General features: G+C 37.8%; 1 protein-coding gene across 1 annotated transcript; it reads left to right on the top strand.

Annotated features, from left to right (window-relative positions):
• Positions 1-1,432: 1,432 nt before the first annotated feature.
• Positions 1,433-11,161, top strand: LOC144654667 (replication factor C subunit 3-like). Its single transcript, XM_078514865.1, has 9 exons — positions 1,433-1,613; positions 4,164-4,301; positions 5,684-5,751; positions 6,498-6,595; positions 8,236-8,417; positions 9,010-9,146; positions 9,747-9,845; positions 9,943-10,012; positions 10,741-11,161. Exons 1-9 carry the CDS (start codon positions 1,527-1,529, stop codon positions 10,927-10,929), a joined length of 1,068 nt encoding a protein of 355 aa, XP_078370991.1. The 5' UTR covers positions 1,433-1,526; the 3' UTR covers positions 10,930-11,161.
• Positions 11,162-11,473: the final 312 nt, after the last annotated feature.

Below are 11,473 nucleotides of genomic sequence, written 5' to 3'. Positions count from 1 at the left end.
GCATGAAAATATGAACTGTCTCCTATTTGTTTCATTGATCATGACATTCTATATATCTAACAGTCAGCAATGGGTTTGGCCAAGACAATATACTAATACCACACGCTATCCCTTTTTATCGACTTCAATGCTGCTCCTGTACTGAGTAAATGTTCTAGCTCACTGGTCGACTTGACTGCCGAACCGTGAAAAATGTAGAAAGCAAACACATGACAATAAACATTCACCTTTATTAATAATTTTATTTCTACCAATCACACTCAGCGATCGATACTAAGTATAATGGAACCTAACTCAAAAGGGTTATGCTTATTAGTAAACTGGTTATTAACAGAGAGTTGTGCCCTTCAGTTTATCTGGCTCTCTCTCTCTTACGGAGCCCGCCAAAACCACTGAAGCGAATAAAATGGATTTCTTAATGTCAGTGCCAGAGGCGGCAGAGCGTTTTGGAACGTGAGGGAGCACGGCAGGTTTTCATATTTGTAGCAACTTTTTCCGTTCTAGCAACCTTTTGCTCTCTGACCATTTTTTAGACTGAAGATTTCAGAAGATTCTGCGATTGTTGTTCGCAGGCCATACGAACGTTTTCGAACTTTTCCGAAGATAGACGAAGTTTCCCAAAGACTTCCAGGGAGGTCAAAAACATTCTTAACAGTTTGTAGACCTCTATTACCTCGGGGGGGGGGGGGGGGTACTCCCTATAATGGCCTATATATATATGGGGAGGCTCCGCCCGGAAGGGGTACCTTTTTCAGGCTTCAGGTATATAAAAGGGTAGGGATTTCACGAGTTTAAGTATATGAAAGGGTATGGAAATCTGTCATTTGGCTATTTAAAAGGGCCTTTAATTAAAATATTTCGAACAGATGCAATTTATAGCTGTATTATTTTAATTTAGTAAGCGCTACATAAACATGACAAGAAAACGTCCTATTTTAGGTATATAAAAGGGGTACCTTTTTTCAGTTAAAGGTACACGAAAGGGGTACAATTTCTGTCAAAAATGGTATATAAAAGGTTAAGGGGCTAGAGCTTGGGGCGGAGCCTCCCCGTATAAAACTTTTTTTGAGTACCCCCCCCCCCCGGGCTCTGTTAGTGGCGTTCTGGAGATAGGAGGTTTGTTTAAAGTCCTACAACATATTACTTCGACATAAACGATCCTGTTGAAACGATTTGTGAATTGCGAAAAGATCACGAGACGGAATACCCCCCACCTTCCTGCTCCGCCTAAGCGGTGCATTGTTTACGTTGTTTTAAAAGTTAAATTCCATTACAAACAAACAAGATGAATAACAAGACATCATTCGCTCGTCAATCGCTCTCCAGTTCTCCAAGCCCTCACAAGCTAAGTTTGGCCGTGAGTTTAGGGAAGACTGGGTCCCAAAATTATCGCAGGCTCAATGTTTCCGTTTGGCGCCAAAGACCGCGCGAATCCGCTATCTACCGATCGCCATATAAACTTCACCATTTATTTCCTCCCAATATTTGTACATTTGTAGTATTTTGGCGGATCTGTAATCACTAAGATGAGTTTATGGGTTGATAAATATCGTCCTACATCCTTATCCAAGCTAGATTATCACAAGGAGCTTGCAGCTCACTTGAAGAAACTGGTAAGTTATCTCTAGTATTCGGTTGATGTCGTTTCGTGTGGTCGTTTGTCGCCAGTTTGTTTGTGGGTACACTTTGCCTTAGGTTAAACTTAAAGCTTTAATATGTAACTTACTTGTTTCCAGTAACTTTATAAGCGATAATTAGAAGCTAAAAGGTAAAGTTACGTTGAAAGTTTTACAGTACTAGAGTAAAAGAAGTATTTCTCTTGAATCTCGTGAGCCCAGTGGTTCTTAGGGTAGAGAACACTATTTCCACGCGATAAATCTCTATCCAGTGGAAAAGTGATTACAAAACTTCATACATTATTGACTGGACAGTGATTTATTCATGTCTCTGTTGGCTCATTTTAAACAATTCTTTAAGTAAGTGTAATGTATCAGTCAATTCCAAGCGAGATCATCCCCCCCGGGCAACCCCGGGGCATTTGACCGCTACTGAGTCCAGATAGTCGGGAATTTGATCAAACTGAAGCCCCGATGGAGGGGCATTTGACCGTTGACAAAATGTGTCATAACTATAAAACGCTTGCGAACTCAAGTGCGCAAAGTAAGTATTTGGTTACGTTAATGTAAAGTTCCTAGTTTCAATGTATCTATCTTTTCCTATTAAAATTGGCTGATAAGTAGGGCACGAGTGTCCGTTTAGACCAAGTGTTAACGAGAAGGTAACTGGTCATTAGCGAATTTGCTTGTACTCGTAGGCAAAACGATCCCGATTCAACGAGAAAACCGACTCACAATGACATTTCAGCCCCGACCGGTGGGGCATTTGACCGTGCAACTGGCCCACATAGTGGAGAATTTGATCTAACATTTTGAAAAAGTCAAATGCCCGGGGGTTTGTTTGGGGGGGGGGGGGTGATCTCGCTTGGAATTGACTGATACATAATGTTGGCTTCATTGGCCCTGAGATGCTGAAAAAGACCAACTGACAGTGCAGTGGTGGATTTTATTTTTTTATATCTGTCTCAACAGTTGTTTTTAATAATTATATAAATGTATTGTGCGGTATTGACTGTTCTCCATTGTTGAATAGAAAGGATGTTTAACAATAGTTATTCCATGAGCATTGATTGGATACAGGGATTGACACTTGATGCCAGCATAATTTGTGGCATAAAGCTATTGTTGGAGCATCAGGCATACATGTGTTTTCGGCATAATACAGGATTAAACCTTGGCAGTCACCCGGTCGCAAAACTGAACTCACTCAACACTGCCCAATACAACAAACCTACTTTTCACCTGGGTTTAGTTAGTTAAGGGTAAAAGCGTGGGAAGTTTTTTCACGTAAAAATGGTTTTAAAAAAAATGTTTGTGTTAGTAGAGAAAATTTGTGGACAAGTTTTTTTTTGCCTGGGCCACTAAGAATTCAGGGATACTGGCCCAATTGGCGATCAAGCACTGAAGTTAATTTTTAGCCCTGATAATAGCTAGTCCCATTACATGGCATTACTAACAAAAAAAAAAACATAAAAAGAAAAATAAATTAAATATTGACAGGTACAGCAGACATTATTTTTTTTTTTGTGACTTTGTTATTTTGGGCATGTAACAGGGTGCAAAGAAATTGAATTTTCCAGCTTGCCTTTCCAGGATGTACTAGCCTGAAGGTCATTTTTACTAGCCCCCAAACAATTATAATAAGAACGATGCTTATGATGCTTCACTTGCTGTCGGGCAAGTGAAGGATTTCGTCCACTAGCCCAATTGCAAAATCCACTAGCCCCAGGCTAGCAGACACTGACTTCTTTGCACACTGATGTAATCTGTCAAATAATAAATAACTTTGTTATTGGATGATGCTGTTGTTTGTATTACAACAATATATTACGCTTATAACCTGTATTTCCAGTGTTTGTTACGGGCCCATTTTTCTTTGGACTGGTTGGGTGCAGAAGCCATTTTTCTGGGGAGGGAGTGGGGCAGCAATTTTTTTTATGGCATAATAAATTACAAATATAATAGCTGCTATCAAGCATTATTTGGAGAATAATTTAAAATGATAGTCCATTTTCGAGGGTGACACCAGTGGGCATCATATCTTAGTTGGATGTCATATCCAACGAGTGCAATGGAGTAATAAATCAACTTTGTTTTGTTTTAAATCAACTTTGTTTGTTTTACGAGAGTTGCACGTAACAGTCTTCGACTGACAAACCTGTGGCCCTCGGATTCCCGATCGAATTGGAATTTAGAAGTGTTGGTTTTTGTGGAGGGAGGAAAACCGGAGAACCCGGAGAAAAACCCTCGGAGCAAGGACGAGAACCAACAACAAACTCAACCCACATATGGTACCTGGCCGGAATCGAACCCGGACCAGGCGAGCGAGCGCTCTCACCACTGCGCCATCCCTGCTCCCCTGAACTAAAAAAAAAAAACATGAAAATATTAGTATTTCTTGCTAATTAATTTTATTTTTTAAAAAGCAACAGAGACCATGTTTGCCAGGCATATTTCTAAGCAAATTTAAACCCTGGAAATACGTTAACCAATGCTCCAGTTTTTTGTAAACATCAAAATACATGTCTTGCTTTTTTTTTTCTTCAGGTGCACTGTGGTGATTTTCCGCATCTGTTGGTTTATGGGCCTTCAGGGGCTGGGAAAAAGACAAGAATCATGTGCATACTGAGAGAGCTCTATGGTGCTGGTGTGGAGAAATTAAAGATAGAACAACAGAGTTTCACTGTAAGTGACATTATTGTACAATGATCTTGTCTATCTTAACTCTTTACACAAACATACTACAAAAACTATCTACACAGACAAAAAAATGATCCATGGACAAAATGTATGAAAAATAAAAAAATAATATGTTCTATAACTTATAACGGTTGAAATAATTTTAGTCTGATTAACAAGTCTTGCACCATTGTAAAATGGGTCAATCTTGTAATTCACAGAAAAAAGGCTGTGGATGAAATGCTTCCTTGCCAATTGAATACTTTCATGATATTGTTCATGCATGCGAGAAACAGTTCCCTCTAAAAATAGACTTGCCAAATGTTCTGTACATGTTAACCAGCTTTGTTTCTTCTTTTTACACATCCTGTTTTCTTTTTCATCATTTACTGCATGTACATGTACCCTTCTAAGCTGTTTAACTAGTGTTGTTTTAATTCAAGTATGTACATCAATTGTCTTAATAAACATTTAAACATTTAAACATTTAGTATGACTGACAAATTTGTCATTACTATTACCATGGTTCGTACAATCTTGAAAAGGTCTTGAATTTTAGCAGTCGTCTTGAAAAGTCCTTGAATTTGGTTAAGTCCTTAAAAAGTACTTGATTTCTTCATTAGCTCTTGAAAAGTCCTTGAAATTTAGGACTTCTTGCACGCCCTATTACTTTTCTGATAAATTTAATGATTTTGGTAAGAAAAATTTGTTCACGAACGACTTCTAAAATGCGAAATAACTTGCGAAAATGTCGGTGTAAAACAAGAACCCCTACATGAAGCATGATTTAGATCTTTGCCTCAATTTCATGCCCCAGGGCTTGCACCAGGCCTCTGATGTGGGGTTGTCCACCGTGCGGTTTTGTTGGAAGGGGCAACATGGCCGATAAGGAGTAAACATGTAGCGTTGTTTTGAATTCCTCTGTTTGCAATTCAAATTAGCTATGGGCAAATGTGTATTCAATCGTAAATGGTTAAGTGATGAAAAGTTCAGCTGGTTTAAAGAATTTAAAGGCGACAAAAACTTTCTGTTGTGTTTGCAACAAAGTGATCGACATCGAATGCATGGGAGAAAGCTCTTTGAAGTCTCACATGAAAGGCGAGAAACATAAAAGGAACACTGTTGTCGTTTTAAAAATGTTAAATGCCATCACGATGATCTCGTCAACCAAACCTGAACTATTTAAATGTTGTAGATGACTTAGTTGAGTGTTTAAAAGATGAAAAAGAGGACGGAGAAATCAGAGACGTTTGATTTTGTGAATAAAACTCAGTCCTTGAAAACAATTTTTTGTCCTTGAATGTCCTTGAAAAGTTCTTGAATTTTGTTTGTCTGAAGTTGTACGAACCATGTATCAACTGACAATGTGTTTTTCTTTGGTTCATCAGACGCCTTCAAAGAAAAAGATTGAAATGTCAACTATCGGTAGTGCTTATCACTTAGAAATCAATCCAAGGTAACAATTTTATTTTGCTTTTAAACAAGACTCTATTAGTGTTCCAGATAAGAGGCAAGTCTCAGATCAAAAACCCAACAAGCTGCCCCAACAAATTTGATAGAAAACTTCTAAAACTGGTGGGAGCAGTGGGAATTTGACCTGTTGGAATTCCATTGTTGACAACTTACCGTAAAAACTTATCTGGAACCCTGCTTTATTATACCTATCCATAGTAACATTATCTTGGTGAGGAATGAGGTTTAGAAATTAATGTACGTTTTTATGCTTGTAACTTGCATTAGACTTGCCTCCTATCCAAGGGGAACGTAGGGAGTACACTCTAACAATACTACTAGTCACTTTATGCTACAGATAACATAGTTACACACGAGCAGCACTGAGCCATCTGCCTCCTTAACTTCTTTGGATTGAAAAGGGCTTTTACTTTTCTGGATCAGATAAATCCATATTCCTCAAAAGTACATGTAACCTTTTTTTAGCAAGCCTTTTGTAGGGAGATACAGCCAAAGCTGTGCTCTTAGAATAATTGCAGGGTGCCCAAAGACTCTTCTGTAAGAAATCGTGGGTGCCCAGCTCAAAAAAAGCTATCATGATAACAAAGTTATGTTGGTCACCCAAAGGCAAAACTAAATCACCTGTGGCCCCCGGGCTCTGCTAGAGCACAGCTCTAACAACCTGTTATTTTTTCAAGCACATTATTTTGTTTATTTGTTTTAAGTGCTTTTTCGTTGTTTTGCTTTCAGTGATGCTGGGATTCATGACCGTGTTGTAATCCAGGAGCTTATTAAGACTGTGGCACAATCACACCAGTTAGAATCATCAACACAAAAAGAATTCAAAGGTAAACTTTATTGAATTTTATTAAAAGATGACTAAAAGTCTGTTCATATTACAGCCTGCTGATATTACTGAAGCATTAAGTTAAACCTAAACATTTCTGGTAAATTTTTTTTCTTTGTATGATTAATAAGTAGAAATGCTAATTACTTATCCTCATCGGGCCCATGAGGACTCTTGAGGCCGGCCAGAAAACTGCGCCATCCATCCTGGTCTGCCGCCGATTCGACAGCAGCCCCTCACGAACACCAACCCAGCCGGTTTCTTTCTGTCTCCACGGTTAGAAGTAGAAATGCAATAAAAAGTTAAAACTCACTTAAAACAACCTTAAATTTAAGAACCTGTTAGGCTAAATTTTTCATTTTAAACCCCCTTTTCATAAGAACCTATTTAGCCTGAAATTTTTTCAATTGGTTCTTATTTTACAAAAATGAAGGCACAGATTAAAATACGCAAGAAAAACATTTTTTGTCATTATACATGCATGCTAGTACTTTGCACTGATACATTTACTTTTTAGTTATCATCTAAACTGTATTTATGAAGTTATTTAATACAGCAATATACCTTAGAATATAATATTTAAGCTGCTTCTTATAACATTCAAGTGTTTGATGGGCTTAGCCCCAACTTATCTGTCTGATATGATCAAGAGATATGTTCCGAGACGTAATCTACGTTCCATGAATGGCCATCGCTTGGATGACGTCGCCTATAATTTGCGCAGCTACGGATTTCGAGCTTTTTCTGTAGCCTCGCCACAACTCTGGAATGCCTTACCTTTAGAAATTCGATCGTGCAATGGCATTTCAGAGTTTAAGCGCAAACTAAAGACACATCTTTTTAGGAAAGCTTTCAGTTAGATATTTTTATAATTTAGTGTATTTTTACAATTACCGGTAACTTAGGTGAATTAGTTAGTCTTTTTATTCGTTTTAATTCTTTTATTGATCTTTTATTCTTTTTATTATATACAAATTGTAACTTTTTTTTTAATATAGATATGTAATTTTTAATTGTAAATAACTTGTAAAGCGCTATTGGTTAGAGATAGAAATAGCGCTATATAAATAAAGTATTATTATTATTATTATTATTAGAATTCCGGTTATAAGACCTGGGCTTATACAACTTCGTAAGGGGTTTTGGGTGGGCTAATTATAAGCGGAGGGGCTTATATCCGGGAGGGCTTATAAGCGGAATGAAAAAAACGTTTCAAAACGAGCCACGGGAGTGTTGATAAAAATACGTTTTTTAGTTAAAACGCATAATAAAGCAACATTTAGCTCTATTCAGTACTGTCATCGGGTAGAGGGGGGCTTATATCCGGGGGTGGGGGGGGGCTTATAACCAGATGTATTTTTTAGTTTCCAGGATGATGGGCCTATAACCAGGGGGGGGGGGGGGCTTATAACCGGAATTCTACGGTATGCCATATCACATTATGCCCTGTAGTTGTTGTCTGTGCTCATTGCTAGTACCCCTATCAAATTAAGAACCTACTTAAGAACCTAGGTAGCCTAAAATCCTGCTAGATACCATTTCTATGAGAACCTAATTAGGCTAAAATGGAAAAATCTAGGTTCTTATCTGTGGGTTTTTACTGTAGCTGATGTTCTAAATACACTTGCACTTTGTTTACAGTGGTAGTCTTAACAGAAGTGGACAGACTCACAAAGGATGCTCAACATTCTTTGCGAAGGACTATGGAAAAGTACACATCAACGTGTCGGCTGATTCTGTGTTGTAACTCAACAAGCAAAGTTATTCCAGCAATTCGCAGTCGTTGTTTGGGTGTCAGGGTTGCCGCACCTTCAGTTGACGAGGTGCGTTTTAGCCAGAAATTGTACCACATACCTTTTTTCCACCGAGCCCCTCAATTGGTGCCCCAATACCAATAAGTCTTCATATTATGTAAAACATTCCTCTTCCTTTTTTAATCTATAGCACTATCAAAGAACATTGAGGTAATCCATTTTTCATCTTCCTCTTGTGTCTTTTTGCATTAGAAAACAACTGGTCTTCCAACAACTGTTATTCCCAGTAAAATTCCCCAATTTTTATTCAAACGAAAAATCTCTTTTTTCCCAATTTCCACTCTTGGGTGTTCCCCCCCCCCAGTAAGCAACCTCTCTTCAGCTCTCAAAACAAAATAAAACAGTGAAATCCCAATTTCTCAAACCCTCAATTTTTCAAACCTCCCGATAACTTGAACCAAAAGTTGCTTCCTTCCCGCGGTCAAACACTGTAATTTTTTATCCCCAATTTCTTAAACCAATTTTCATTTCATTTGGGGGTTAAAAAATTGGGTTTCCAGTGTAAGGGCCTGAAGCAATAACTCAAATTAACACTGACAGTATGTGCATGTTCCTTATAAATATGCACAATACATACAACTAACTATAATTTTCTTTGCAGATTTGTCAAATCTTGCACAATGTTTGTAAAAAGGAAGGCCTGACTATTCCAGCAGAACTTTCCAAGAGAATTGCTGAGAAATCAAACAGGAATCTACGAAGGGCCTTGTTGATGTGTGAAGCTTGCAGAGTTCAACAGTATGTATAATTTGTACATGACTGTTTAATGTTTTTTTTATCATTGATATAAATAAATATGATATAAAGATGATGTGCATATTGAGTTATATAAATTTAGCATTAAAAGAAATGAATAATTATGGCCAGTCAAAGCATTTTAGCAACAATGATGATGATGATGATGATGATGATGATGATGATGATGATGATGATGATGATGATGATGATGATAAAAATATAACACTTATTAACATTGGCATTTTCAAATTAGGCATACTTCATCAAAATATAAACCATTAGTAGAAACTCAGCTGTGCTCTATTGGAAATCCGCGAATCTGATTGGTTCTCCCACTGTTTTCTATTTGCCGATAGAAAACAGTTGCGCGCGCGAGTAGCTCTTTAAGCGGTAAATTTTCTTGATTTTTGTCTTCAAAGTGCATTGTAGTTTTGGACTGCAATCCTTTATAGTTTCTACTAAAACAATTAGACTACTCGCCCTCGTTTTCTATGAGCGATAGTCAACTTGGCTGCGCCTGGTTGACTATTTGCTCATAAAAAACTCGGGCTCGTAGTCTTATTGTTAATTAGAAAAACAGTCTGTTATTTTTACTTTTAGGTACCCATTCACACCTGACCAACCTGTTCAAGAGGCAGACTGGGAAGTTTATCTTAGGGAAACTGCACAGCAGATTGTTGAACAACAAACACCCAAAAGGTAAAGACAATTACTGGTTGTGAAGCTTGATTACTTGTTCCACTAAATATTTTGTTAATCAAATAAGATCGTTTATTTTTTACCAATTTTTCTTCAGATTGCTGGAAATAAGGGGAAGATTCTATGAACTGTTGACCCACTGCATCCCCCCTGATATCATATTAAAGGTAAGGCACCTCACTTACAAGCCTATCATAATCTGCTTATTGGTAAAAAATCTTCAGTTATTCTCCTTTTGCCTGCCCTCCACATTTGTTAGACAGCCAGGGTTGCAACAGCTCAGAAAAATTCTTCAAGATCAAGGTCTTTTCTTCGCACAAAAGTTTATTAACCCTGCGGTCAAAATGTTTTTTGTCAAGGGTAGTAAAGAATTGGCGAACAAGTTGTCCAAATTTTAAAATGATTGTGTTTAAAATATATTGTCTGCATTAATCGAGGTTGTCCATTAAGCTCTTCAAAAATTGGCTTCGTGTATCGTTACATACACGTTGCTCATTAGAGGGTTTCGAATTATTTGTTGCTGTGATACACGTGGTCATGTGATCTTACGCAAGGCAATGGCACTTGTTAAATCTATAGATAGGTTTTCAGTTTAGTGTTGAAAGTAGTCTAGAATTGTTTTAACCTATTACGCTCTGTGATTAGTATAAAATACTCGCCACCTTATCGACCAATCAAATGCTAAAAACCAAAACCATAGCGACTTGGTAACACGCGTTTTCCCGCGCTTAGCGCCAGTCACGTGTAGTTACTTCATGTTCTGATTGGTTGATTATGTTATTTGCGTTTCTTGTTGAGTTCCCATTGTAACTGCTTTGGTTGTGGTTTTTCGACACTAAACTGAAAACCGCTCTATTGCTTACTAGAAAAGAAATTCAACTTTTTTGTTTTGAAGGGTTTGATCTCTGAACTGGTGACCAACTGTGATGGCAGTTTGAAAACAGAAGTGACAAACATGGCCGCTTACTATGAACACCGCATTCACCAGGGAAACAAGGCCATCTACCATCTTGAAGCGTTTGTAGCAAAGTTCATGAGTATTTACAAGAGATTCCTGGAGGAAGGCATGGCTGATTTCTTTTAGAAGAACTTAACAGCCTTTGGTTGCATTTCAATTAATAAAGCACGTAGCTTTCCAGAGTAATAGTTGTAAACTAGCAAAATACACAGCAATAAATAAGCTGTTTGGACTCATTGAATCGTAATTGAGTCAATTGCTTCAAGACAACAGTGTAACGTACGTCAAATGGTACCTTAATGCCTAACAGTTTGACATTTTGGTGTTTAATTTTCAATAAAATGATCTATTAAAACCGCTTAGTCAGCAGAGCCATGCTTTAAACGTTTGCATAAGCGTGGTTTATTCCCGATCTCTCAACCCACAGGGACTGGTCCACAGAAACGCTTTCAACTAACCGCACAAATAGTGAAAGATGGCTGTCTCAATTGCTATAATGTGGAACTGAAATTGGTTGTTATCAATAAGACTTTCTAACTCCCCCATTCCCCCCCCCCCCCAAAAAAAAAAAAAAACTCCCGGGTATACATAGTTGAGATTGTAAATTTTCAGTACTGCCTTTTCGTCTACTAGCTACATTTCGTCGCCAGCGCGCAAAATTATTACCGTT

This window comes from Oculina patagonica, chromosome 5, assembly GCF_052425735.1.
Source record: "Oculina patagonica isolate OP01 chromosome 5, crgOcupat, whole genome shotgun sequence".
In the NCBI taxonomy this organism is placed as follows: Eukaryota; Metazoa; Cnidaria; class Anthozoa; order Scleractinia; family Oculinidae; genus Oculina; species Oculina patagonica.
This window is presented reverse-complemented; position numbering and strand designations above follow the sequence as displayed.